The sequence below is a fragment of the Schistocerca gregaria genome, chromosome 2 (assembly GCF_023897955.1).
Source record: "Schistocerca gregaria isolate iqSchGreg1 chromosome 2, iqSchGreg1.2, whole genome shotgun sequence".
Taxonomy (NCBI): Eukaryota; Metazoa; Arthropoda; class Insecta; order Orthoptera; family Acrididae; genus Schistocerca; species Schistocerca gregaria.
Genome location: NC_064921.1, coordinates 88280119 through 88307613, shown reverse-complemented (window position 1 = coordinate 88307613; position 27495 = coordinate 88280119). Strand labels below are relative to the sequence as shown.

Below are 27495 nucleotides of genomic sequence, written 5' to 3'. Positions count from 1 at the left end.
GCGAGAATCAATCAGAAACCATGCAAAAGACTTCGCACAACAGGTCTTAAGATTTGTAAATAAAAAACTGAAATTGGTGGTGGAAATGACAGTGATGCCAGTGACCCAGAGGTGATACTTCATGAGTCAATGCTAGAAAGTCAAAGTATCAAGGACACACATAAAACTTTAGATGATTTGGGGTGCTCTCCTTAAAACTTCATTCAATTCCAAATCACAGCAAAGCTTCAAATGACACATTAAGGTTAGTGAGAATGAAATGTAGCATGAAATCATTAAGAAGTCAAAGATTCTTATACCATGATATTTATAATGAAAGAAAAACGTCAAAAGAAAAAAAAATTAATGACAGAATTTAGTGTTAATGACTTGTTAAGTAATAGAACCCAGTACGTTGTCCTGAATGGCGAGTGTTCATCGGAGGTGAGGGTATCCTCTGGAATGTCCCATGGAAGTGTGGTAGGTTCTCTGTTTTCTATCTACATAAATGATCTTTTGGATAGGGTGGATAGCAATGTGCGGCTGTTTGCTGTTAATACTGTGGTGTACGGGAAGCTGTCATCATTGAGTGACTGTAGGAGGATACAAGATGACTTGGACAGGATTTGTGATTGGTATAAAGAATGGCAGCTAACTCTAAATATAGATAAATGTAAATTAATGCAGATGAATAGGAAAAAGAATCCTGTAATGTTTGAATATTCCATTAGTAGTGTATTGCTTGACACAGCCATGTCAAATATTTGGGCGTAACATTGCAGAGCAATAAGAAGTGGGACAAGCATGTAATGGCAGTTGTGGGGAAGGCGGATAGTCATTTTTGGTTCATTGGTAGAATTTTGAGAAGATGTGGGTCATCTGTAAAGGAGACCACTTATAAAATACTAATATGACCTATTCTTGAGTACTGCTCAAGTGTTTGGGACCCCTATAAGGTCGGATTGAGGGAGGACATAGAAGCAATTCAGAGGTGGGCTGCTAGATTTGTTACTGGTAGGTTTGATCAACACGCGAGTGTTACGGATATGCTTCAAGAACTCAGGTGGGAGTCTCTAGAGGAAAGGAGGCCTTCTTTTCGTGAATCGCTACTGAGGAAATTTAGAGAACCAGCATTTGAGGCTGACTGCAGTACAATTTTACTGCCGCCAACTTACATTTCGCGGAAAGACCGCAAAGATAAGAGAGATTAAGGCTCATACAAAGGCATATAGGCAGTCATTTTTCCCTCGTTCTGTTTGGGAGTGGAACAGGGAGAGAAGATGCTAGTTGTGGTATGAGGTACCCTCCGCAATGCACCATATGGTGGATTGCAGAGTATGTATGTAGATGTAGTTTTACAGGCAAGAAACTGGAAACAGATATTTTATCAATTCCTATTCCAAAAAGAGGTCAAATGATCACTAATGAAGTCAAAGTCTGTCACCAATTTTTACCAAAATGATGAGTATACTCGAATGTTACCAGGAATAAAGTCAGCTACAGAAAAATGTGTATATGCAAAAGAGACATCTTCTGCCACCTAAGGGAACTATATTAATGTTTTAAATGGGAGAAGCCAAACATTAACATAGGTTTTTCTAAATTTTGTTCACCAAGATTAAAGTGGTGTATTTTAGTTGGTGCTGCAGGCATTCATTCAGTGTGTGTCTGTGGTATCCACCAAAACATAAAACTGCTTTTGGATGCGGAACACATTCAAGAAACGCACAAAGAACTTATAAAATTTATTGCATGTGACTCAGAAACTATGACTGCATGCTTAATCACTGCGCAATTGTCCCAGTGACGATAAATTGTTACATTTTTTGAAAGAAAAATTCTCTTACAAAGATGCTGATGGTGAAATTGAGTACAGCCAGTGGATTACCACAGGCCACTGGACAGTATTGGTAAAGCAATCTGCAACTCTTGATGAATACACTGATTTACTGGTAACAAAATTACAGGCACTTAAACCACACTCTATTATATTTTAGCGTCAGGCAAGGGCCCTGAAAAATTTGAAAGACAATCTAATCTCGGCAAAAGCAATTCTGTTAATGGACTTTACTGAAAACTACAGTTTTATAATTAAGAATGAAAGCCAGTGTTAACACTGGACATGAAGCAGTCGTACAACTCATTCTTTTTGTGTTTATGCGATAAACGAGGAAAATGAATCGACAATAGCAAACCACTGCTTTATAAGTTATAATATGGATCACAATGGGCGAAATGGTTAAGGGATTGGCTGAACACTGCCCACAAGTCAAGTAATCTCATTATTTCACTAGAAAAGGCTTTAAAAAATTGTGTGAACACAACAAGGATTTTTCCATTGACACTGATCATTCCTTTTTTTGCTACTAGCCACGGCCAATCTGCGTGTGGTGAATTGGGAGAAACTGTAAAACTTGTTTGAGGAAAGGCTAGTCTTCAACTAGATGATGACATACAAATAACTGCATATGGTGTTTGCAATTTCTGCAAGGCTAATATTGACTAATGTTTTTTCCAATTTTTGGCAACCCACACAATAAGTGGCACCAGGAATTTTCACAATTACAAATCGCTTTCCTGTGATTAATTAGAAAAGCAACTTGTTCTGAAAAGCTTTCCATGATTTCTTCCTTCAATGAAAATGCCCCGCAATGGACATGTAGCAAACCCCAACAAAATTCTTTTGTAGCAGCTGTATATGACGACACGTGGTATTTTGCCTTCGTCGAGAATGTGTGATGAAGGACAGGCTGAAGTACTTTTTCTCCATCTACCTGCACCATGAGTATCATTCTTTTGGCCTGAGAAGGAAGGCTTGTTTTGTGCCTTTCAAAAACATTTTATGTACTGTTGGTGTACCAGAGTCAAGAACATTAAGAAGAATGCATTACTTTAATAAAAACAATATGAAATTAACAGAGTCTAATTTCCTACAGTAGATTCAAAATAGACCCACTTAAAACTCACTTGGGAACTCCAAAGATCTTCACTGCTGAACATTTACATTTTAACCCTCAAGCAGGTACCTGTGCATAAAGTGCACCAACAAAAAATAAAATTATTTTGCACGGTTTCATTTTTGTTACACAACTACAGACCTATACCTATTCCTTCAGATAACACAGTGATAATTTGTGCTGTCATGTGTCCAAGTGAGCAGCAGTAATATAAAATACAAAGTGAGCTAGGCAGGGAAAAAAAAAGCCACCCTGATTATGGGCTAGCAGCTAATTAGTGATCGAATAAACAGCTGGATGGGATCTGATGCCACTGCACTGCTTAATGCTTTGAGTGGGTCATTACTGTCTCTGTAACATCTGTCCTTGGGAACAGGGTGTTGTACTGAAAATTTATTTCATTATTGTTTTATTAAACAGCGGTGTATCTCATATGATCTAAGTTTATTTTCTTGTTTAAATATACTAAGATTAAACTATGATTTTGATCATACATGACATCTTGGCAACATAGGTGATCCTATTCTATACACGAGTACAAAGTGCGCACCCGCTCGTGTTATGAAAAATGGCGCACCTGTTCGAGGGTTAAACATTTGTCTGTAGAATAACTGGCATTTAAATATGTTCATTTATACCCCTAACTAAAGTTAATATTAGTAACTAAAATATATCCGTTATAATTATAACTTCTGTCTCTGTACTTTATTATTTTAAAAATACTTCAATATACAGGGTGTTCCAAAAAGGTACTACCAAACTTCCAGAAAACATTCCTCACACACAAATAAAGAAAATATGTTATGTGAACATGTGTCCAGGAATGCTTAATTTCCATGTTAGAGATCATTTTAGTTTCGTCAGTATATACTGTACTTCCTCGATTCACTGCCAGTTGGCCCAATTGAAGGAAGGTAATGTTGACTTCGGTGCTTGTGTTGACATGCGACTCGTTGCTCTACAGTACTAGCATCAAGCACATCAGTACCTAGCATCAATAGGTTAGTGTTAATCGCGAATGTGGTTTTACAGTCAGTGCAATGTTTACAAATGCAGAGTTGGAGGCTGCCCATTTTATGTATGGATTAGCACGGGGCAATAGCCGTGGCGCGGTACGTTTATATCGAGACAGATTTCCAGAATGAAGGTGTCCCGACAGGAAGACGTTCGAAGCAATTGATCGGCGTCTTAGGGAGTACGGAACATTCCAGTCTATGACTCGCAACTGGGTAAGACCTAGAACGATGAGGACACCTGCAATGGACGAGGCAATTCTTTGTGCAGTTGATGATAACCCTAATGTCAGCATCAGAGAAGTTGCTGCTGTACAAGGTAACGTTGACCACGTTACTGTATGGAGAGTGCTATAGGACAACCAGTTGTTTCCGTACCATGTACAGCGTGTGCAGTGCAGGCACTATCAGCAGCTGATTGGCCTCCACGGGTACACTTCTGCATCAATGCAAACGTTCTCTTTACGGATGAGGCTTCATCCCAATGTGATCAAATTGTAAATTTTCACAATCAACATGTGCGGGATGATGAGAATCCACACACAATTGTGCAATCACATCATCAACACAGATTTTCTGTGAACGTTTAGGCAGGCATTGTTGGTGATGTCTTGATTGGGCCCCATGTTCTTCCACCTATGCTCAATGGAGCACGTCATCATGATTTCATATGGGATAATCTAACTGTGCTGCTAGAACATGTGACTTTACAAGTACGACACAACATGTGGTTCATGCACGATGGAGCTCCTGCACATTTCAGTCGAAGTGTTCGTACGCTTGTCAAAAACAGATTTGGTGACCGATGGATTGGTAGAGGTGGACCAATTCCATGACTTCCACGCTCTCCTGACCTCAACCCTCTTGACTTTCATTTATGGGGGCATTTGAAAGCTCTTGTCTATGCAACCCCGGTACCAAATGTAGAGACTCTTCGCGCTCTTATTGTGGACAGCTGTGGTACAATACGCCATTCTCCAGGGCCGCATCAGCGCATCAGGGATTCCATGCGACGGAGGGTGGATGCATGTATCCTCGCTAACGTAGGACATTTTGAACATTTCCTGTAACGAAGTGTTTGAAGTCATGCTGGTACGTTCTGTTGCTGTGTGTTTCCATTCCATGATTAATGTGATCTGAAGAGAAGTAATAAGTATGTGTTTCTGGACACATGTCCACATAACATATTTTCTCTCTTTGTACGTGAGGAATGTTTCCTGAAAGTTTGGCCATACCTTTTTGTAACACCCTGTATAAATGAAAACCCTATACCTGTCCACACTCATGGCCCCTTTTTTTATCACACCATATTTGAGTTTCAATAAAAGAAACTGGTCTAATAACAGCAGTGTCTAAAAGTATTTTTAATATTTAATAAAATATTGTTTGGGCAATAACAATTTAAGTTGATTTTCTATATTGCCAGACGTGAAGCAGAGTTATTAAATATTTTTTTCACATTAAGTTTCAAAATCAGTGTGGGTTGAGGCCTTTTAGAGGTTGTCAGGACCAGATCTTTAGCTTACGGCAAATAATGGAGAAGTGTTATGAGTGGAACAGGGAATTTTATCTGTGCTCTATAGATCTAGAAAAGACATATGACTGGGTTCCTAGGAGAAAGTTATTGTCTGTTCTACAAGATTATGGAATACGAGGCAAACTTTTGCAAGCAATTAAAGGTCTTTACATGGATAGTCAGGCAGCAGTTAGAGTTGACGGTAAACTGAGTTCATGGTTCAGAGTAGTTTCAGGGGTATGACAAGGCTGCAACCTGTCTCCACTGTTGTTCATATTATTTATGGATCATATGTTGAAAACAATAGACTGGCTCGGTGAGATCAAGATATGTGAACACAAAATAAGCAGTCTTGCATATGCGGATGACTTAGTTGTGATGGCAGATTCGATTGAAAGTTTGCAAAGTAATATTTCAAAGCTAGATCAGAAATGTAAGGACTATGGTATGAAGATTAGCATCTCCAAAAGGAAAGTAATTTCAGTGGGAAAGAAATATAAACGGACTGAGTGCCAAATAGGAGGAACAAAGCTAAAACAGGTGGACGGTTTCAAGTACTTAGGATGCATATTCTCACAGAATGGCAACATAGTGAAAGAACTGGAAGCGAGGTGTAGCAAAGCTAACACAGTGAGCACTTAGCTACGATCAACTCTCTTCTGCAAGAAGGAAGTGAATACCATAACTAAGTTATATGTGCACCGTTCAATCTTTAGACCAACTTTGTCGTATGGGAGTGAAAGCTGGGTGGATTCAGGTTACCTTATCAACAAGGTTGAGGTTACAGATATGAAAGTAGCTAGGATGATTGCAGGTACGAGTAGATGGGAACAATGGCAGGAGGGTGTCCACAATGAGGAAATCAAAGAAAAACTGGGAACGAACTCTATAGAAGTAGCAGTCAGGGTGAACAGGCTTAGATTGTGGGGTCATGTTACACGCATGGGAGAAGCAAAGTTACCCAAGAGTTCAGCAGTCGAGGGTAGGAGGAGTCGGGGCAGACCAAGGAGAAGGTACCTGGATTTGGTTAAGAATGATTTTGAAGTAATAGGTTTAACATCAGAAGAGGCACCAATGTTAGCACTGAAGAGGGGATCATGGAGGAATTTTATAAGGGGGCTATGCTCCAGACTGAACACTGAAAGGCAGAATCAGTCTTAAATGATGATGATGATTATGTTTCATTCATTTCTGATATTTGGAAGGATAAGATGGTGACTTGTAGAAAATTAGCTATACTGCACCCCCCCCCCCTCCTTCTCCACAGTAATGCAATCCAAATGGGAAGCTCCACACAGTGTAAGAATTTTGAAAACTTTACCACATTTTCTTTCAAACACTATATGAAATATATGGTTATTAGCACGAACAAAAAGGACATGAAAATCTGAAGACGTTAGTGTCAGGCCAAGACGAACTTACTTGGAAAGCCTCGTTTTTCCATCACACTCCATCTTCAGGCCACGAGTGGCCTACCGGGACCATCCGACCGACGTGTCATCCTAAGGGGAGGATGCGGAAAGGAGGGGCGTGGGGTCAGCACACTGCTCTTCCGGTCGTTATGATGGTATTTTGACCAAAGCCACTACTACTCAGTCGAGTAGCTCCTGAATTGGCGTCACGAGGCTGACTGCACCCCAAAAAAGGGCAACAGCGCATGGCGGCCTTGATGGTCACCCATCCACGCGCCGACCACGCCCGACAGCGTAACTTCGGTGGTCTCATGGGAACCGGTGTAACCACTGTGGCAAGGCCGTTGCCTTCATTTTTCATCACAGTGAAAAGTTTTTTTTTTTTTCATTTCTTTGTGTCCGTTCACAGAAAACCCATTAATATTACTATTTTATTAGAACCTAACATAACCTTGGGAATTACTGAAGACCAAAACTAGGCTCCCAGTAGGTTGGAGAAATGTCACATAAGTGTTTCACAAGTGTTTGTAATTTTACTAGAAAATGAGTGGCCTACATTTTTTTAAAATTCTCTCTCTAACTTTACAGCTTAAACAAATGCTCTCTTGTTAATTCTATGCCTCTCTTAAATTCTGAAGTAAATTCCAAATCAAAAGCCTCTTATACACCTAAGTTACAGTATTTCTGCAGGTAAGCACCACTCTGCATGGACATTCTCGTACGGCCAAATAATCAGAACATCATCATATTGAAAATCCAGTATAAAAAAGTTTTAGTCTGAGATCAAAAGGATCTCCAGGAGTTATGTTCTAAGTACAAGCAAATATACAAAGTTTCATGAGAATCTGAGATGGTGGGCGACATGACATGGGTGATTTGACATGAAATGACCCCGTAAAAAAGTCACATGTACTACTGAGACTTATGTTTACCTGAAAAATTTAAAACATTCATGGAACCTGGTAGAAGATTTCATTAAAAACAACAAACATTTTAAAATATAGTTCCTGTCTAGATTACAATATTTCCAAAAGGTTGGCACAGCCATTTCCATATTTATCATGGGAGATAAGCAAGACACTTGTCAAGTAACATAACTTTTGATGCATATGCAAGAGGACTCTTGCTTTGGAGAAAATGCCTAATGACCATAAAGTTTAATGAAACTGGTTGAATGTTGTGCTACTGTCTTGAGCATCCACGAAATGTAGTATGATAGTGAAACCAACAGTAGGCACTAAGGGGTTAGATGTGCAGGACTCATTACAGAACGTGGGGTTCGGAAGCTTGCCCTCTCTGTAAAATAGGATGGATGGTGATCTGTGGTATCTGTCAAAAGAACACCCCTGACTATAAGAAAACAATCTACTGAGCCCTGAGCATCCAAACTATCTTACATGTTTCTAACAAATTATCTGAAAACTACATAAATATAGAGGATGTAATCTTATTTCCAAACATGGCAGTTTCTTGTGTTTCAGTGAAATGTCGTAACAGATAATGCACATTAAAGTTTGCTTGGCATTCTGCAGTTACACAAAATTGTCAACTGTGGGATTAAAATATATTTCTTTTATTTACAAGATTATAAGCTACAGGGTTGTGAATTGTCACTGAATGAAAATTCACTGAACCTTTTATATGAAAGTGTGTATCAATTGCAAGTACTTCCCTGACATGGGTTTGTGCTAGGCAAGGATAAGATTTCCACTACTCGAACAGTCTGCATGTTGAAATTCCCACTAGGTAGCTTCTGAGCTACAATGTGAGTGCCTCCAAACACTAATGTACACTGAAGCCCTACACATATTTGTAAAGCAATATTTCAAGTACTCACTTCAAGAGTCAAAAAATCTTACTGCTACAGTTCACAAAGACAGAGCAAAAGCTTGTATAATGTACACAGACCAAGTTAGAACAAGTCTGAACAAGTAACCACTTATCTAAATGTATATCCATTGCAGAACTTTTTAGCCTTAATACATTTGCTTAGACTAGGAGTTTTCTAATGCTTAATTAATCTCTGTTGATCATTGACAAAACTAACAAAGCTCATTTCTTGCCCAGTATCAATTTTTGTTGAAGACTTCGTAACCTGTACATCAGAAAGGCAATAAATAACTGGAAAGTATCAATGATGTATAGGTACCACAATGTACACATTTTGACAGCATATATTCATTGTATAGAAACTTATTTGGCAATCCACAATAAACATGTATATTGCTATGGAATGAATTAAAATTTGTTTGTTTGTGGTTCTATGTACAAGGGTTATGACTGGCTTCCTGCATGTTAAAAAGCACAATTGAGAACTTTTAATCACAAATAAACTCATCAGTACTAGCAAAATAAAACAAATGGTGTACTCTTGCTTGCTTCACATGGGTGTGGTGGGAGACATACTTCTCAATACTACTAGCACAAATGGTTTTCGCGCAATGTGAATCTATATACCCATTTAACACGAGAAAGCCCATAATAGTTTCTCTATATGTACTACAGTCCAAATAAACTCACCTGTCATACTCTTTTAAATCAAAGTAACTCTTAGCCAGCATATAAATATCCCCCTCATTGGAGACCGGTTGCTCTTTGAACGATACAGATTCCTGCAAGTCTACGTTTACATCTATCAATGCATAATTAAGCTCTGCCAGCCTACAAAATAACACGTTACAAAATTACATACCGCCAACTTTAAGCATATGAACATGTTTAATAACTCAAGTTCGACAATTCCCACCACTTGGTGCTGTGCATTAATCCTCTCAGCGAACATTCTACAACTGCCTTCTGCAAGTCAAGTTTCACCTGCTTCAGATCAAGTTTGAAAGAATCTTCTGCCATGTCGATGAACAATCAAATATATACACAATCAAAAAAAATTACAATACATGTAACCCCAATTCATTTAATTCCCATCGCGCCGAAGAAACAAGTGACTATTCATAGTATAGTATCTTTGTATCATTAAAAAACGTAGCATCGTTGAACTGTGGGAGTGTCTCGGTCTTGTTGCGTTGATGTTTCGTATCAGATATTGACATCACGTGACATTATCCACCTGGCTACAGAGAACACGTGGCCGCTCATGTTCCCAAGTACACATAGAGGTATTCTACCTCGAATGTAGTACAGTAGTTGCTAAGACGTATGCTGTGGCTATCCGCTCCCACATCACTTGTTTACTTGGCTATTTTTCTTGTTGTATATTTGCTGCTGAAATTTATTTTTTTATACAGTTTACGGTATTAAAGAGATGAACACAACAAGCTGGTTGGAAATGATGTCGCAGTAGTTATTCGGGGTTTCAGTGGCTACCAATTAGGACATTACTGCGGTGATGATTGTCATTGTTTAAGTAGTGTGCTATTCGTCGTCCATTAGGTTAGTTTTAAGAAAACGAGTCTCCGTACTGTATCGTAAATACAAGGTAGAGGTGTAATACTTCAGTTCGTAAACAGAAACTTGCAAGAGTTCCTAGGTCCACATCCTTTATGAATCAAAACACCTTTTTCTGTATTCTAAAATCTCGCTTAGCTGCTGCCAAATTACCCCAGAATATGATCCCGTACCGTATTTAAGGTGGGAAAGGAAGGAGGCATAATAGATACTATTAATAATTTTCTTAATATGACACACATATTTTAAATTATATTAAACCTGATGCTATTTACATTTTCCATCGCAAACTCAATGACTGAGTTAATAATTATGCTCAGTCAGACGTCTAGTTATAAACCTAGATCTCAGGCTGACATAGCACATACTCAGCAGGCATAAAGCAAGCTATTAAAAGTGGTTCCATCCTTCGCAAACTAGGAACCGTCGTAGGTGAAAAACAGTCGCTTACATGCTACACTTTCTTCTGTTAAAATTTTCTGCTTTGTATTAGTCTCCGTGGAAACTTTACTGGACACTAACAGTATTTCTAACTAAGGATTATTGAATACATGACTGAATCATATAGACCAGCTTTTTAGTGATTTACAACATTAAATGCGTGATCATTATGCTAAAAAATGCCTTATTGCAAAAGCAAACAAAAGTTGGGCGAGTCATTATCAGGAAGACGTGATGTACACAGACATGACCCTATAGTAGCATATGGTACAGTCTTCTATTAATTTTACGGGAAAAGCTTCAATAACATAAAGCTGCTTTCACACTGGCGATTTCGTCGGCGCTATTCAGCAGCGTGATTCAATCGCTGCAATGCGCGAATATCGCGCTGCTGAACCGTGCGACTGAATCGCCAGGCACGCGGCTCAACCGCGCGGCAGCAGCTCTGTGGTGGCAGCTGTCTATGTGCTTGTGCCAACCAGTTCAGCAATGGATTCTGACGAGGAAGTGTTGCTTTCCGCTCTGTTGTTGAAATGGAAATACAGACGCCGCTGGCGTCAAAGAAAATACTAGATTCATCCTCTACTGAATACTCGAGAGAAACACGGACATTTTTCACAGTTTATTACGAATTAAGAGAAAATCCTGCAAAATTCATGAACTATTTCAGAATGTCTGTGACATCTTTTGATGAACTATGTGCTATGCTGAGGCCAAATCTCTCAAAGCAAAATAGGCAAATGAGGAATACTACATCACCAGAGGAAAGACTAATGATTACTTTAAGGCAAATAAAATGCTTATTTTGCATATACCTTTATTTGTAAAGTAGGTTTAACAGTAATTTGCACCATTGTGTAGTATTAAAATACAGTAAGCCAAAACTGTGATATTTCGCTACCTAGAGAATAAATCAGTGACCAATGATGACCCAGATTATACAGTTGAAAGTGTGACATCACGAATTGATGTACATGGGCTTGGATTAGATGCAGGTACAGTTATGGGTGAATTTGAGTGTACAGGCATTGGTATTTGTGAAGTGAACTGAAAATTATAGTCGTCTAGTGAACTGTAAGACCTGCTGTACTTCCTCAAAACTGGCTTATTTCATATTTTAGTGTCCATTTTCAAATGTTGTGGCCCATATTTTAAATCATCTTATAATGATTTGTAGAAAATGTTTGTTAGGGTCATCTCCTTCGGCCGCTGATGCGTTTTTTTATTGATGTTTGCTGCAAGTACTTGAAATAGTTTTTCCTCGTCTGTCATCTTTTGTCTCTTACAGGAATTGAAGGCAGCTCCATCCTGTACATCAGAATTATTTGCCTCATCAGTATGTGCATCAGCTTCTTATAACTCTGGTGGTTTAGTGGCAGTTACAGGTGATAGGAAATTCAGCATATCGAAATATATATATTTTTTGTGGGTTTCTGCAGGAGAACCACTTTTTGAGGCTTTTCTCTTGTTGAGTTCTCTTGTGTAACAGTCACGAATGTTCTTCCAGTTCTTCTGTAACTGTGTTGCTGCAAAAAAAAAAAAAAAAAAAAAAAAAAAAAAAAAACTCAGAGCTACATTATTCCTTCAAATGTTGCATTTCAACTATACCAAAAATCGTGTGAGACATTTGTCAGGAGACATGGGATAGTCTACAAAGCATATGCATGCCACCTGCATCAGAATGTGGTTGGATTAATATAGTAGAAAAATTTAAAGTTTATGCTGACTTTCCAAACTGTTTTGGTGCAGCTGATGGAAAGCATGTAAGAATTGTTAAACCTGAAAACAGTGGCTCTATATACTATAATTACAAATACTTTTCCTCAATACTGTTGTTAGCCGTTTGTGATGCTGATTATTACTTTACATTCATAGATGTAGGTTCATATGGCAAAAGTGGGGACTCGAAAATTTACAAAAACAATGAGCTTTACAAAGCTTTGTTGGGGATGAAGCATTTGCACTTGAAGAAAACATGCAATGTCCGTACAGCGGAAAAAAATTTGACGGAGAAAAGAAAGGTTTATAATTACAGGTTATCGACGTTACATTGAGTGCACTTTTGGAATCCTATCCAACAAATGGCGAAAGTTTCATCGCACTTTAAATATGAATGAGGACTTCTGTGCAGTAATAATTAAAGCATGTTGCGTTCTGTAAAACTTCGTTCGAAAAATAGATGGGTTAAAATTGGATGAAATTTTAGAAATAATTGGGTTGGATGACCTACAGAGCACCACACCTGTAAGAAGCCACTATGCTGCGAGTGTGCAAGACAAATTTGTTGATTATTTTGTCAGCAGTGAAGGTGCTCTTACTTGGCAAATGAGCAAGATATAAAATGTATTCTAATTTTTATAAAAAAATAATCTAGAGCACAAAGTTTTGAATTTATTAGCAACTAGTTTCAATCCATAGGTGGATCATCTTCATGCAACCCACAGTTGGCGTGGAGTGAAGCAGGTGCTGTTACTGCTTATTAAAACTGAAACAAAGTTTGCACTGTAGACTGTTTCTTATAAAAATTGTAAGAAGAAAACTGCTGTTTACCCAAAACGTTCCCAAAATATAAGATGTATTCTAATGAGAAATAAACAGAATGATACATACCAAATTCGTTTTTCTCCAATACTGTTTTATTTTCGAAGTCAGGGACAAATTTCTTACACATCTTCTCCCAAGCATTTTTCGATCTTATTACTGTAATTCCTGTTTCTTGAATCCCAATTTACAGGGCGATGTTCTACTTCAATGGTGAAAAGTTCCACATCGGAAGTAATTTTTGTAGCAAAAGTAGCACAATAACACGCAAGTCAACAATCACACTGGCAAGGCGAGGCGTCAGCTGTTTACCCCCTCCCCAGCTAGGCAGATCGCCGCATGTGAAAAGGTCAAACGCGGCTGAATTGCCACGACTAGTCACGGGGACCGGCGGGTTCACAACAGGTGTGTAGCCAAATCGCCAGTGTGAACGGCCTTATGGGAACTGCGTGTTAAAGGACGGACGCGTCTACACCTAGCAGTCAAGACGCGTGACCAAATCGCTAGTGTGTAAGGGGCCTAATACATATCTCAACGTTTAATCCACAATGATACTTTGACGACGTAAGTTACAATTGTTGATTACTCTTTAATCTGGAGTCGTCTTCTACCAAGGGATCACATCTGTATGTTACAAAAGTAACAATGCACGCTTTCTTTCCGTCAGGCGAAAGTCCTTCAGCACAACTGAAATTTAATTAGCACCATAGTTTTACCTTTGGTAACAGTCAGCCATTTTAGTATACTCGCTAATTTATATAGCGCGTATGGACAACTTAGGGATCAAAATGAGGAAGAGTACACGAATTTTATAGCTACAAATGTACACTCATATTCCAATCAAGCATAAAGTGAGCAGTTCATCTGTCACTGCACGTAGGCATATATGTTGTATAGCAGCTAGTCACATGATGCTCCGTTTCTGGGCCAAAACGTCAACGCAGCCAGATGTGTTATTGGCCTGGGGACACTCCCCCACAGTCCCCTAGAGTAAGAATCTCTATGAGTATTGTACAAGTTCCGACCAACTAAAATGAGGACAGTACATCTGGAGTGCAGCAGAAATCGTCGATTAAATACGGCGCGACTGCAAGCATTAGGTTGTGATACAGGCCAAACTAGTGCTACAATCTTTCATTGGCATCCACATTCATTGGAGTCACCAAGTCACAACGAAATTACCACCATCCAAACTATCCTACACATCGGACTACGCTACAAGTCTGTCACCACAACCAAGTCGACCACTCGTAGCTCTTGCTCTAAAGTTGCCATCTAAGGTGGTTATTCTAGCCTTCTTATATTAGTATCAATGCTGGAAGCCTCCAAAAATCTTAGTGCGCCTCGCACTCGGCTGAAGTCAGAAAGTTGTCACGTTCGCCTCCTTTGAGCCGCCATATTGGATTCATCACATTTCGGTTATTTCCGTGTTATAACTTGCATGTTATTACAGTGTACCGTTTTAAGGTAATGGCGCAATGAAGAGTTATCACTCTACGTGCAACTTGTTGTAATTCAGTGTCAGTTAATGACACATTTGCCATAGAAGTCCTAATAACATATTCAATGAACGTTTTTAATGCGCTATCAAGGATATTTTTTCGCTGTGGTCACTTGGTGAGAGATGTGGTATTCTAAAGTTGAACGAAGTAGGTTGAAGCTAGATACATGGTTATATGTCTCTTTTCATATTCACGTTTTCAACACACTCTGGGCCATTCTCATTCATGTAACATAAATATGATTTGCAATATTCGATATTATTTATGTGTAACAGCGTTTTCTCTCAGTAATGAGTTCCACCCATTTTGTGATATCATGAAACGCAGGAACACAAGAGCACAGCTTAAATTACTGCGAGTAAAACAAGGGCCAACCCTGTTTATAGACTTTCTTGTCACGACTACTTTGCTGTTTATTTGCCATATGTCGCGATTTTCTGGTTAAAAACCAAAAGATGAAACTGCATGAGTGAAACAACCTGCTACGATATTTACATTTCTTCTTGTCAGAAATATTTGACTTATTTTTCCAAACACGTCGCGATTTTTGATCATGTGGTTAGGTAGAAACCTAGTGGCACAACTGAAAATTTTGCAAATGAAGCGAGCACCAATCATATTTCTAGTCTCGTTTGTCACGAATATTTAGCTACGATAGAATCCTTAGCAATACTTTTAAAAATTTAGCCACACATAAGCAAAGGACATCATATGACCACTTTCCAACTTCATCCAAGTGCGAGATGCACTTCTGATATTTAGTCATTCGTTTCCATAAGGAGTTGCAGAGAGCTACTTTCACACTCCATAATACAGGCTTTACTGTGCATGCGCAGCAGCAATGACATGTGGACACCGTGCTCGGTGTTTGCGTTGCTCAAACGTTCTTTGTCACACTTCTGATAGGAATTTCGTCGGTTAGGCATCTGTGGCGCTACTTGTCATCCCCCAATATTTTCAGCAAGCTGGATTCCATGATTCCGACAGTAAAATGCCGTATTTTGCTGTTTTTATGTTACAGTTTGCGAACTAAGAAAATGTAATGCTTAGAGGCACTGATGCTTCAAAGATCTATCTATTTTTTGTGTAACTTGGTGTTGTTAAAATCGGGAAATGCGACGCGGGTGTCTAATTGTGATACCTTCAATCTGTCTATGTGCACAGTTCCAAATGCGGGATGATACAGAAGGAATGGCCAATGTTAACGGATGTGACAAATGATCATTTGGAACAAAAAACTTCATATGAACATATGGCCTATTCCAAATGGCTTCCGAAATAGAACACATCTAATGTACACTATTATTTATTTTCTGTAAATCAGTATTCAATACACTGTCAAGTTTACACATGTACAACAGTTACACTGAAGCGCAAAGAAACTGGTATAGGCATGCACATGCAAATACAGAGATATGTAAAGCCTAGTTTACATGGCGACATTGGGTTGCGCCACTCGTTGCATGGAATGAATTGTATGCAAATGGTTTCATATTTGACTGTAGACATGGCGAAACCAGTATACACTTCAGTTTCGTCGTTTTTTTTTTTTTGGGGGGGGGGGGATTCCTAGCTCGTGTCTGAAATGAAAATTTTGGCAGCCGAAAGTCGGACGAGTTGACATGGAGTTAAAGCTTGTTGCGTGGAATTACAGTTAATTATACGATAAGGGATAAAATTACAGTGATAAAGTAATGCATGAAGCACTGCAGCCAGGACTGAAATTACATATCACATTGCATGCATTATAGTTGAGAACACTCGGCATGTTATAAGATGTGGTTGTAGTTGATGATGATGCTTTTTCATTAACGCCAATAATTATTAACATTAACAGTAATAATTATTAACATTAACAGCGGCAATTACTCGAAGCAGGCTGCATTAAGAAAAGTATGGTTTGCAGACTAGTCTCTTGAAGATAGATACAGTGGCAATATTTCAAAAATCAAACATATGTGAATGGGGAGCACTGCTGTGACGTTTTAAATAGATGATTACTGAATAACGAATCCAACTTCTTAATTTGTGTAGCCTTCCCAGTAAGCCAACTCGAGCGATGGAATTTTAGTTGTGTAGATGAGAGCATTTCCACAACTAGAATTAAAGTTTCTTGTATTTTTCTTAATTCAGTTGGATATGTGCTCCTAATTCAATAAATTTTTTCCTACAGCTCAGACATTATCAAACTATCTATGTTCCGATCGCACTTGACGGTCTCAGGAGCAGCAGTATGTTGCTTATTTTTCTAATCAGCATCACTGAAATCCCACAAACACCTATGCAAAGCATAGATATCCAAAAAGTGAACATTATTCTCCGTTCCCCACTTCATATTTCCGTTTCTCTACATTCTAGGAACACACATAACCTCAAAACTCATGGATCTTAAACGCCGAAAGTGTTTAGTTTCACCGACGAGTTCCGCAGTGACTGGTAGCGCAGTTGCCTGCAACCTAGTGTCCTCATGTAAACTAAGCTTAAATAGGCAGAATACGGCGCTGCGGTCGGCAGCCAACATAAGACAAAAGTGTCTGGAGCAGGTGTTAGAACGGTTACTGCTGCTACAATGGCAGGAGTTTGTACGTAGTATTAAACTCGGTGCACGAACAATAGGACACAGCATCTCCAAGGTAGCAATGAAGTGGGGATTTTCCCATATGACCATTTCAAGAGTGTACTGTGAATATCAGGAATCCAATAAAACATCAAATCTCTGACATCGCTGCAGCCAAAGAAAGATCCTGCAAGAACGAGGCCAATGACGACTGAAGAGAATCGTTCAACGTGACAGAAGTGCAACCCTTCCGCAATTTGCCGCAGATTTCAAAGCTGGGCCATCAACGTGTCAGCGTGCGAACCATTCAACGAAACATCATAGAACTGGGCTTTCAGTGCCGTAGGTCTACAATTGTACACTTGATGACTGCCTGACACAAAGCTTTACGTTTCACCTGGTCCTGTCAACACCGACAATGGGATGTTTATGACTGTAAATATGTTGCCTGGTTGGACAAGACTCGTTTCATACTGTATCGAATGGATTGATGTAAATCGATGGAGCCAACCTCCTGAATCCATGGACCCTGCACGTCAGCAGGGGATCGTTGAAACTGGTGGAGGCTATGTAATGGTGTGGGGCGTGTGGAGTTGCAGGGATATCGGACCTCTGAAACGTCTATATACGACTCGGGCAAGTACCACATAAGTTAACGTCCTGAAACTTCCTGGTAGATTAAAACTGGGTGCTGGACCGAGACTCGAATTGGGGACCTTTGCATTTTGTGGGCAAGTGCTCTACCATCTGAGCTGCCCAAGCACGACTCACGCCCCATCCTCACAGCTTTACTTCTGCCAGTATCACGTCTCCTACCTTCCAAACTTTACAGAAGCTCTCCTGCGAACCTAGCACAACTAGCACTCCTGAAAGAAAGGATATAGTGGAGACATGGGTTAGCCACAGCCTGAGGGATGTTTCCAGAATGAGATTTTCACTCTACAGTGGAGTGTGCGCTGATATGGAACTTCCTGGCAGATTAAAACTGTGTGCCGAACCGAGACTCCAACTTGGGACCTAACCTTTCGCAGGCAAGAGCTCTACCATCTGAACTACCCAAGCACGACTCATGCCAAGTATTCACAGCTTTACTTGTGCCAGTATCTCGTCTCCTACCTCCCAAACTCATTCTGGAAACGTCCCCCAGGCTGTGACTAAGGCGTGTCTCCGCAATATCCATTCTTTCACGAGAGATAGTTCTGCTAGGTTCGCAGGAGACCTTCTGTAAAGTTTGGAAGGTAGGAGACGAGGTACTGGCAGAAATAAAGCTGTGAGGACGGGTAGTGAGTCGTGCTTGCGTAGCCCAGATGATAGAGCACTTCGACATGAAAGGCAAAGATCCCAAGTTCGAGACTCGGTCTGGCACACAGTTTTAATCTGCCAGGAAGTTTTATATCAGCGCACACTCGGCTGCAGAGTGAAAATCTCATTCTGGAAGTAAATGACCTTTCTGACCACCTGCATCTATCCATGTCAATTGTGCAATCCGATGGACTTGAGCAATTACAGCAGGTCAATGTGACACCTCGCACGTCCAGAATTACTTCAGAGTGGCTCCAGGAACATTCTTCTGAGTTTAAACACTTCTGATAGTCACCAAACTTCTCAGACATGAACATTATTAAGCATATCTAGAATGCCTTGCAAAGTGCTGTTCAGAAGAGAACTCCAGCATCTCGTACTCTTACAGATTTATAGCCAGCTCTACAAGATTCATGGTATCAATTCAGTTCCCTCCAGCACTACTTCAGACATTAGTCGACTCATTGCCATGTCATGATGTGGCACTTCTGCGTGCTCGCAGGGGCCCTACATGATAATAAGCAAGTGTACCTGTTTTATTGGTTCTTAAGCGTGTTGTACATTACACCATGCATTTTACAAAGTATCAATTGAAAAATATATATTTTTAAAGCATTTTCCTCTTAGCATTATCATACAAGTCGAATTACAGCTGTTGCATTCTCCATCCATACAGGATTCAGAAGGCCGAATGGAATTGACCAACTGCCATATCATCTTCAGTCGACAGGTGTCACCGGATGCAGATATAGAGGGACCTGTGGCCAGCACACCAGTCTACCAGCCATTGTAAGTTTTCAAGACCAGAGTAGCTACTTCTCAGTCAAGTAACTCGTCAAATGAACTCACAAGGGCTGTGTTCAGCCCGTTTGTCAAAAAGCCTTGTTAGACCTGCACAGTCACCCATCCAAGTGCTAGCCAGCATTTAACTTCAGTCATCTGATGGAACCAGTGTTACAACTCCAGAAGGTCTTTGTCACAGTTGTTGCACAGTTCACAATAAGTGTTCGAATATCCCACCATCAACTTCAGAGCATTATGTGTTTACTGTCTGAGTGCTTCTGTGTGTTCTGTAATGAGGGCAGCAACCTGTATGATGCAACCAAACGGTTCATCTTGCGTATTTACTTTCCATTTGTACACGTCAGATTTCATCCAATCCCATAAACCAAAATGTAATGCTGTAAGGTGTGGCGATCTAGGTAGCCAGTTAATTGTGTTACCATGAACAATTCGGGCACTACTTGTGTGGCCAAAGGAACTTTCTCAAGGTGTTCAAAAACGAATTTTCCAAAAGATACAAGTAATTTAGTCCCATAATTCGCTGTTCTACAACGACTGCACCTATCAACATAATGTGTTCTCTTTCAGAAACCATTTGGAATTGGGGAATATGAAGTTTATTCTTTGAATGAGTGTTCCTGTGACATTCCTGAATATTGTCTATTCCTCCTGGGACACCCTCCGTAATAGCCATAAAGTACCTCCACAAAGTACTTAGAATAAAGTACTGTTCTAGCAGAGCAGAAAAGTGTTGCCTATGCTGTATATCCACTGTAATTTGTAACTGAATTCTTTGATGAAAATGCCATTTTTATTTTTGTTAAGACAAGGTTTCCGTTTTATAAGCATAGCGATTCAGTCATGTCTTGTACTTTGTGCATGGATATTTAGTTATTTGCTGTTCATTATAGCAGACCTCGATGATTAAAATATTTTCTCATAACTCAGAGGTGAAAAGAATGTATACACGTTATGACTTTATGCTGTTCATTGCTCATTCTGGAGTGAGAACAATGTTTCACTTATGTGGGGAGAACAACCAAATGTGTTATGCTATTAAACCACCTTAAATCACTCTTAATTGTTGGTCTTAGATATGAAAGTTCAGGAAAGCAGATCTATAGCGGAAGTCGAAATTAATCCGCTATGTCTTTGAATTTTTGTCATTTCTACATAATGTCAGTCAATTATACAGAACAGCCAAAGTGCCGAAATAACTCCTAAAATATGTGGTTAAAATTTTTTCTTTCTTTATTACTTTGTTTTAATGAAAACAAGATAGAAAAGCATATGAAAACTTTTCACAAAATATATATTATACATATAAAGGAACGAAAATGAACTACAACATTAAAACACAGTATGCTAAGTCTATAATTTACCAAATAATGACATTCTCAAACTTTATAAGAAGTAAACAACACAAATTCAGAAATAGAGTGAGGCCTATAGAAGGTATCAGACAGACACCGAAATGTGTCTTGTGAACTAAAAATGTTGTGCTTCTTGGAAGAAATATGCATAAAAGAAATCATTAACTCTGCTAAACCTATATATATACTCGAAACAAAATATTTTATTCCATAAGCCTACCAAATTTGCTTCCTTTTTCACTTTCACGTTCATACACACAGCAGTAACAAATCAAAGACATGTCATGAAATAAACAAGACATTAGAAAATACACAAAGTGTATCAGCATCTCATAAACCACCCAAAAAAGCATAATAAGTGCACACTCGTATGTTTGGATTCACGCTAAAGTAACTAGTTTTAATGAAGCATTTTGCTTGAAACAAATTGACTTCCTCAGCAGAAAAGAACATTTCATTTCAGTTGATTAATAAAAGCCAAGTTTCTTTACAAAACCTATAGAAATAACTTCCATGTGCTGCAAGACGATTGATGTGTTAATAATGTGGAACTAAAATAAAAACAGTAAATTGAAATTAGAAACTTATTAACTTAATCTCCCATTACCATGTGGATATATTTTAATTTACATGATAATTCCCAGTCACAGAAATCCATTTTGTTTTCATTTGATGTGAGAGCTTTATATGAAGTAAAAACAGAAAACACCAATATAAAGAAATGTTAACATAGTCATGAGGAGACCACTTTCACTCCAACTCCGACAGCTTTTCAGGTGCACAAATCTTGCAGCTTGAGTATGCTAGAAAAAATTTTCTAGATAGATTCTAGCCTCTTGCTAAAAGGGGGTTAGAATAAATGGAAATAGCGTTGCCTGCATATGCTGAGAACAGCTATAAGCTGAAGCCCTATGTGCATATGCAGAACTGAAATGTTTCTCTGTTTGGCGGATTATGTTAGTGTCAAGATGCTCTGCTTTGTTTGCACATGCTCTTATTTGGTGTAACGATTAATTTTTGTGTTCTTGCTCTTTGTTTTTCTATTCTATCGAGTTTGTTCGTTCTGTTTGCCACTAATAAAGCTTAATTGGTCTGTGGCTGTATGTGAAAACTATGGTTAGAAACTAATCATAATTTTCCCAAATATCCAGAAACTATTAGCAATAGTCACATCTCTGTGGCATTAGATGATGGCAATAAAGTTAAAAATATTGCTACTGGTATCTTTAGCATATATGATACTGTAACTTCTACACAAGGTATTAAAGCCTACTGCAGTACAAACATTTCGCCTTATTAAAGCGATGTCTACTGATAGTGTTGCATCCTCTAGCTAATTGAAATCATAAATAAATGATACAAATAATGCTCATGCAATTCATACACGTGCTCTTAACACTCTAGCTTCAATATCACCAAAGAAGAAAAAAAAGCATTAAAGCACGAAAATTGCAAAAGGCCCTATCGATGATGGGATTTAGAATCTTGAGTGAGAACTGGCCCTACCGAGAAAAACAGTCAGCATTTAAGAAAACAATATGCAGAGCACAAGAAACAATTTACTGGCTCATGTTTGACACAGAAACAGGAAGCAATGCCAAAGCCTTCGGTTTCGACATGGTGCTAAACTAATGAATAAAGAACACTAGATTTTACAAAAATTCTTTAAAGGGACACAAATTAAATATCTCATGAAATGCAAGAAGACTGCCCCTTACCACCAGGAAAATATAAGCAAAGCCTTCAGTTTAAGCTCTTTGTCAAGGAAAAGTTATATTTATGTAAGAAACATGATGGGAATAGAATTAATGAGGTTTTCAATTTGAAAAGGATGGCAAGCAAGCTTTTTTCGGTGTCGTCCTGACATTTTGATTAATGTGTGTCGATTAATCTCAAGCTTCTATGTAGTTATGAGTGTGTCAAGTAACAGGAATTATGGCATTTTCTTAGTGCTTCATGTCTCCATAGAAAATATGTTAAACACTATAGCCAACTCTGATAGATAAAGATGTTTACTATAACAAAAACAATTATTATTGTAGTGTGTGCAGTGCCATTGAAAATGAGACACTGTGTTGGAAATTTTCTAATGGAGAATATTGGGCAATACAATATACTTGTGAAAAGTACTCACAATCCATTGTTTCACTCATATCATTACAAAGACGCAACATACGAGTTTCATGCCCATAGGAAGCAGCAACATTCATATCCTGTAGGTTTACGTTTCTGTTGTATGCCTACACATAATTAATTGTTCTTCAGTTTTCATAAGTTAATGTTCATTAAACTAGAATAGTTTACAAACCCAAATGCGAGACAATGTGTTGTGATGCTACTGCTTCTCAATATTAATGTCATGCAGAAAAGCTCAATTTGTGCTGAATGTGTTGGACAAATGTTTTGTGTAGTAATCTTTGCTGAAGGCAGAGTGCATTGCAGGGTGCCATCTTGTTGATACCAAAACAGTGGTTCCTCCCTAATACCCCTTCATGAATCATCGCCTCTCTACTTAAAGCCACTAAATTGAAAGTCGCATAAGAGGGCATACTTGGATATGATGCATTTTCATGGAGGAATACTCATAATCAGACATTTCAGAACTTAATTTGTAATGCCAAATTTCATTCGTTAAGCATTGACTATATCATGACAAAACAGCTATTTGATTTAATTTAGTTCTTGAATGTATTATCATTCTGTCATTGTAACTGCAAAAAATGCGTGTTTGTTTCACCAGACACATTTCGCTTTATTGAGGTAAAGCATTTCAGTGGTCTGTAATTCAGATTTTTACATTTTGATTTGCTTTACGATCGAAAAACAGTTCGTTAACAATATGCTGGTTTTTACTTACAGTGATTTCTACTTAATTTTTCGACTACATCAGACAAAGCAGTCCGCTAGCATATTGTTGATGTATTTCTTCTTTAGACACTGATAGTTGCAGTTTAATTTTTGGTTGCTCTGCAGAACTATGCGTGTTTTATGTTTTACACAAAACTCTTATTCGTCCACCACTGTTTTCTGTTTGTTTTTATACTTCGAAGTAAGTATTGTGGTTTGTGTTTTGTAGAGCTGCAAACATGACATTGCCACCAGTTTGTCTTGACTTATATTTTTTTTGTAGTTTACTGTATGTGTGTAGCTCTATTTAATTATGTTTCTGCATATTTATATGCTGTGTATGAGTAATGAAGGAATAGTTATGGAATTTTTCGTTTGGGGGAGGGAGAACCCATGATGAGTAGGTGTAAGAGTATAGTAGTGTGATGGAGAATGAGCTGGAGGCAAAGATGAGCACAAGAAGTGGAATCAAACTGGAAGGAGTGGTTTAGGTGGCTGAGTGGCAGAGGCTGAAGGATCTTTTTCATGTAAATTCATCAATTATTTTATATAGAGTCTGATTTCCAATATTTATTTGGTTATTGAGCTCCTCAATTTCTCCAACTTACATTCCATCACACCATTATTCATTTATGTCCACTCAGCATGGCTTCTCCCTCAACCACACAAAAAACTATCTCACTATTCCTTCATTACTACAATTTCAATAATACCCATTCTTGCTGAAGTCATGGAGTCTGTAATGAAATATCTGATACGAAATTATTTTGAAAACAATAAACTGTTCCAGGACACACAGCATGGTTTTTGCAAGGGAAAGTCAACAGTTAAAGCGGTACTGGACTTAATTGCGAAGATAAGGGAGGGGTTTGAAGATTAGTATCAGTGCATGGAGCAACCTCCAAAGAGCAAAAATTGGACCATGGTGTACCCCAGGGATCCATCATGGGACCTCTCCTGTTCCTTATGTATGTCAGTAATATATGTTGTATCTATAAAATTCTACAGTTTGATGATGATACCACAATCTTTGGCAAGGGGAAAACGGCTGAACAATCTCTGTTGGCAGCAGATGTACTATTTGAAAGCATTAAAGAGTGATTCTAAAACATGGGACTTAGGGAAGACATGAAAGACGTGGACAAGGCCTTACTCAGCTACCGTTGGTTCCTCAGTAAACATGTACACTTTACGTAAAGAAGTAATTTTTTAAAAACAATCTTTTTTAAAAAAAAATGACTGTAAGACAAGCTACATTGACGGCTGAAGGCCTTATTAAGAAAGAATTAAAAATTACTTGTCGGCTGAAGGGCACAAGCAATACTTCAGAACAATTAGCGGCTGAAAGCCTAAATTACAAGTGAGGAAGACAACTACACATTAAAAACTACCTCCCCCCACCCCGAATGGCCTCTAATCTGTCTTTCCTATATACGTTCCAGGACTCGCTAAATAACCCAGAGCTTTCCACGTCCATTTTCAGCCAGTTCTCGGTCTCTAGAATAATTTGAGGGCGAGAACTTTCCTGGAGGGCAGTAAATTCCGGAACGTTGTTATGAATACTTCGACAATTTACTGATAACATTTTGACGATCGAAATGTCTTTACTCTGAACGCAGTCTGACATCCTTCTCTGCTTATCGACTAGCGAGCCCAACCTAAAAATACCCTCATGTGCACTTTGAAATTACTCTGCTACTCGTGTAGCTGCTTCTTTCGCGTAGTGCACCCCCGACCTATCAACAGGACTCCCACAAATCCCCAACCAATAAGACAGGCCTAGAAATTTGCAGCCAAGACCATCACAGAGTCGACGAAGCCTTTGGTTGAGACCCTTTACTCGATTCCAAACCGAAGGACAAGAGTCACCACTGGGAACAATGCTGCAAATTGAGAGCTCTGCTTGCATCCCACGCATAAGGCCAGCAGTCTTTATCACTTCCGCCAGCCATCTGTATGAACTCAGGATGGCCTCAGAACCTATGTGACAGGAGTCGTTGGTGGCGACATGTGACTCAACTTATAGACATCCACACCTACATGCTCAGTAGCAGCAGACAAGGCTGCCTCCACATCTCCACATCTCCCTGGCAGATATACTGAAGGCACTTTGGCTTTCTTCCCAGCCCTGAACGATATCTGCCTAGAGGGGTCCATAATGCACCTAGTGTTGGATCTCTCAATAACTAGCAAACCCGTGCCTCCATGTGTCTGCTCTGACGCTGCTGAAGGAGTGGCCACCTGTCCATACACAGGGTGAATGGGCAAGGCCAGACGATCAGTCTTCAGTTTGGTCCTCCACCTTGAGCAATGCAAACATGCTACCACTTGCCACTCACTCTCCTGTGACGGCAGATCCACTGAGTCAGTGCCTCAGTGACAGAGGCCATGGGCAAAACAAGCGACACCTGAGGTGTCACATGCAATGCGCCAAATCCTCCTCCACTGCTACACCCTGGGACAGCACACAGAATGTGACTGACCATAGCAAAAACCACATTCAGCTGTTCGCAAACTGCAGCCAGCTCCTCGCATGCACGCATCCTACCCACCCTAGCAAGACTAAAGAAGTAAACTATAACAGCAGACTAATACTACATATGTAAATTGTTACCCTGCTGATGTGCCACCAATGGATGCTGATCTCCCAGTGAGCTATGTAACTGGCTGCTCAGAAGAAATGAAAACTCTGCTACAGGCTGCCCGTATTTACACTTATAAAATGCAAGCTTACACCTGTTAAAGGGAAACACTCATAAAATTTAATAAATATACTATGAGGAAAACACAGGAAGTGATAAACACTTAAATTTCTGCTGTGTAGATATGTATCAGCTCAGAGCCGGAGCCTACCAGTTATTTGTGTCAAGATTAAGGGAGCTACTGACAGGTACAGTAAAACAGTAAACTTTCAAGTAAAGCAAGAGTTTGAAACTGAAATTTATTCTTTGTACATGGTTGTCTTGTCATTCCTGAGGTTAATGAGGACTCAATTTTTGGGAGTGATTGGACTGCTGAAGTAAACATGTTTTAGTTTTGGAACAGACAAATGACTAGAGACCAAAGACAGTTAATACAAAAATCAGCAAATAGATGTTGGGTTCTGGGCCCTTCAGATGTTAAACAAATATCAATACAGAAAGAATAATTAGGCACTAGCCTCTTGAATGATTAGTGATTAAAAAATTAATGCAGAAAAATCAGCAAATAGATGACAGGCCCTGGCCTCATCAAGTGGTAAACAAATTTCAATACAGAAAGATAAAGCTGCCAACAACAGCCAACAACCAACAACACATTGCATAAGCAACCAGTCTGAGTTCAAAAAGCAGAGAAAATATGTGAGATTATGCATTTCGAAAACAAGAGGGAGCAGAAGACCTGCTTGATGAACAATGTTGTTGTTGTTGTTGTTGTTGTTGTTGTCTTCAGTCCCGAGACTGGTTTGATGCAGCTCTCCATGCTACTCTGTCCTGTGCAAGATTCTTCATCTCCCAGTACCTACTGCAACATACATCCTTCTGAATCTGCTTAGTGTATTCATCTCTTGGTCTTCCTCTACGATTTTTACCCTCCACGCTGCCCTCCAGTACTAAACTGGTGATCCCTTGATGCCTCAGAACATGTCCTACCAACCGATTCCTTCTTCTAGTCAAGTTGTGCCACAACCTCCTCTTCTCCTCAATTCTATTATGTGATCTACCCATCTATTCTTCAGCATTCTTCTGTAGCACCACATTTCGAAAGCTTCCATTCTCTTCTTGTCCAAATTATTTATCGTCCATGTTTCACTAACATACATGGCGTACACTCCATACAAATACTTTCAGAAACGACTTCCTGACACTTAAATCTATACTCGATGTT

General features: G+C 39.1%; 1 protein-coding gene across 3 annotated transcripts in view; it reads right to left on the bottom strand.

Annotated features, from left to right (window-relative positions):
* Positions 1 to 9914, bottom strand: part of LOC126336385 (cell division cycle protein 23 homolog) — a 121404-nt gene extending 111490 nt beyond the window's left edge. Inside the window, exons 1-2 of one of the 3 annotated variants that reach the window (XM_050000006.1) lie at positions 9624 to 9914; positions 9398 to 9538 (exon numbers count right to left, since the gene is read on the bottom strand). In XM_050000006.1, the coding sequence (XP_049855963.1) occupies positions 9398 to 9538; positions 9624 to 9727 (245 nt within the window). In that variant the 5' untranslated portion in view covers positions 9728 to 9914. Of the gene's footprint in view, positions 1 to 9397; positions 9539 to 9569 lie in introns of all 3 variants that reach the window. The other 2 variants (XM_050000007.1, XM_050000008.1) reach the window with 2 other exon arrangements.
* Positions 9915 to 27495: the final 17581 nt, after the last annotated feature.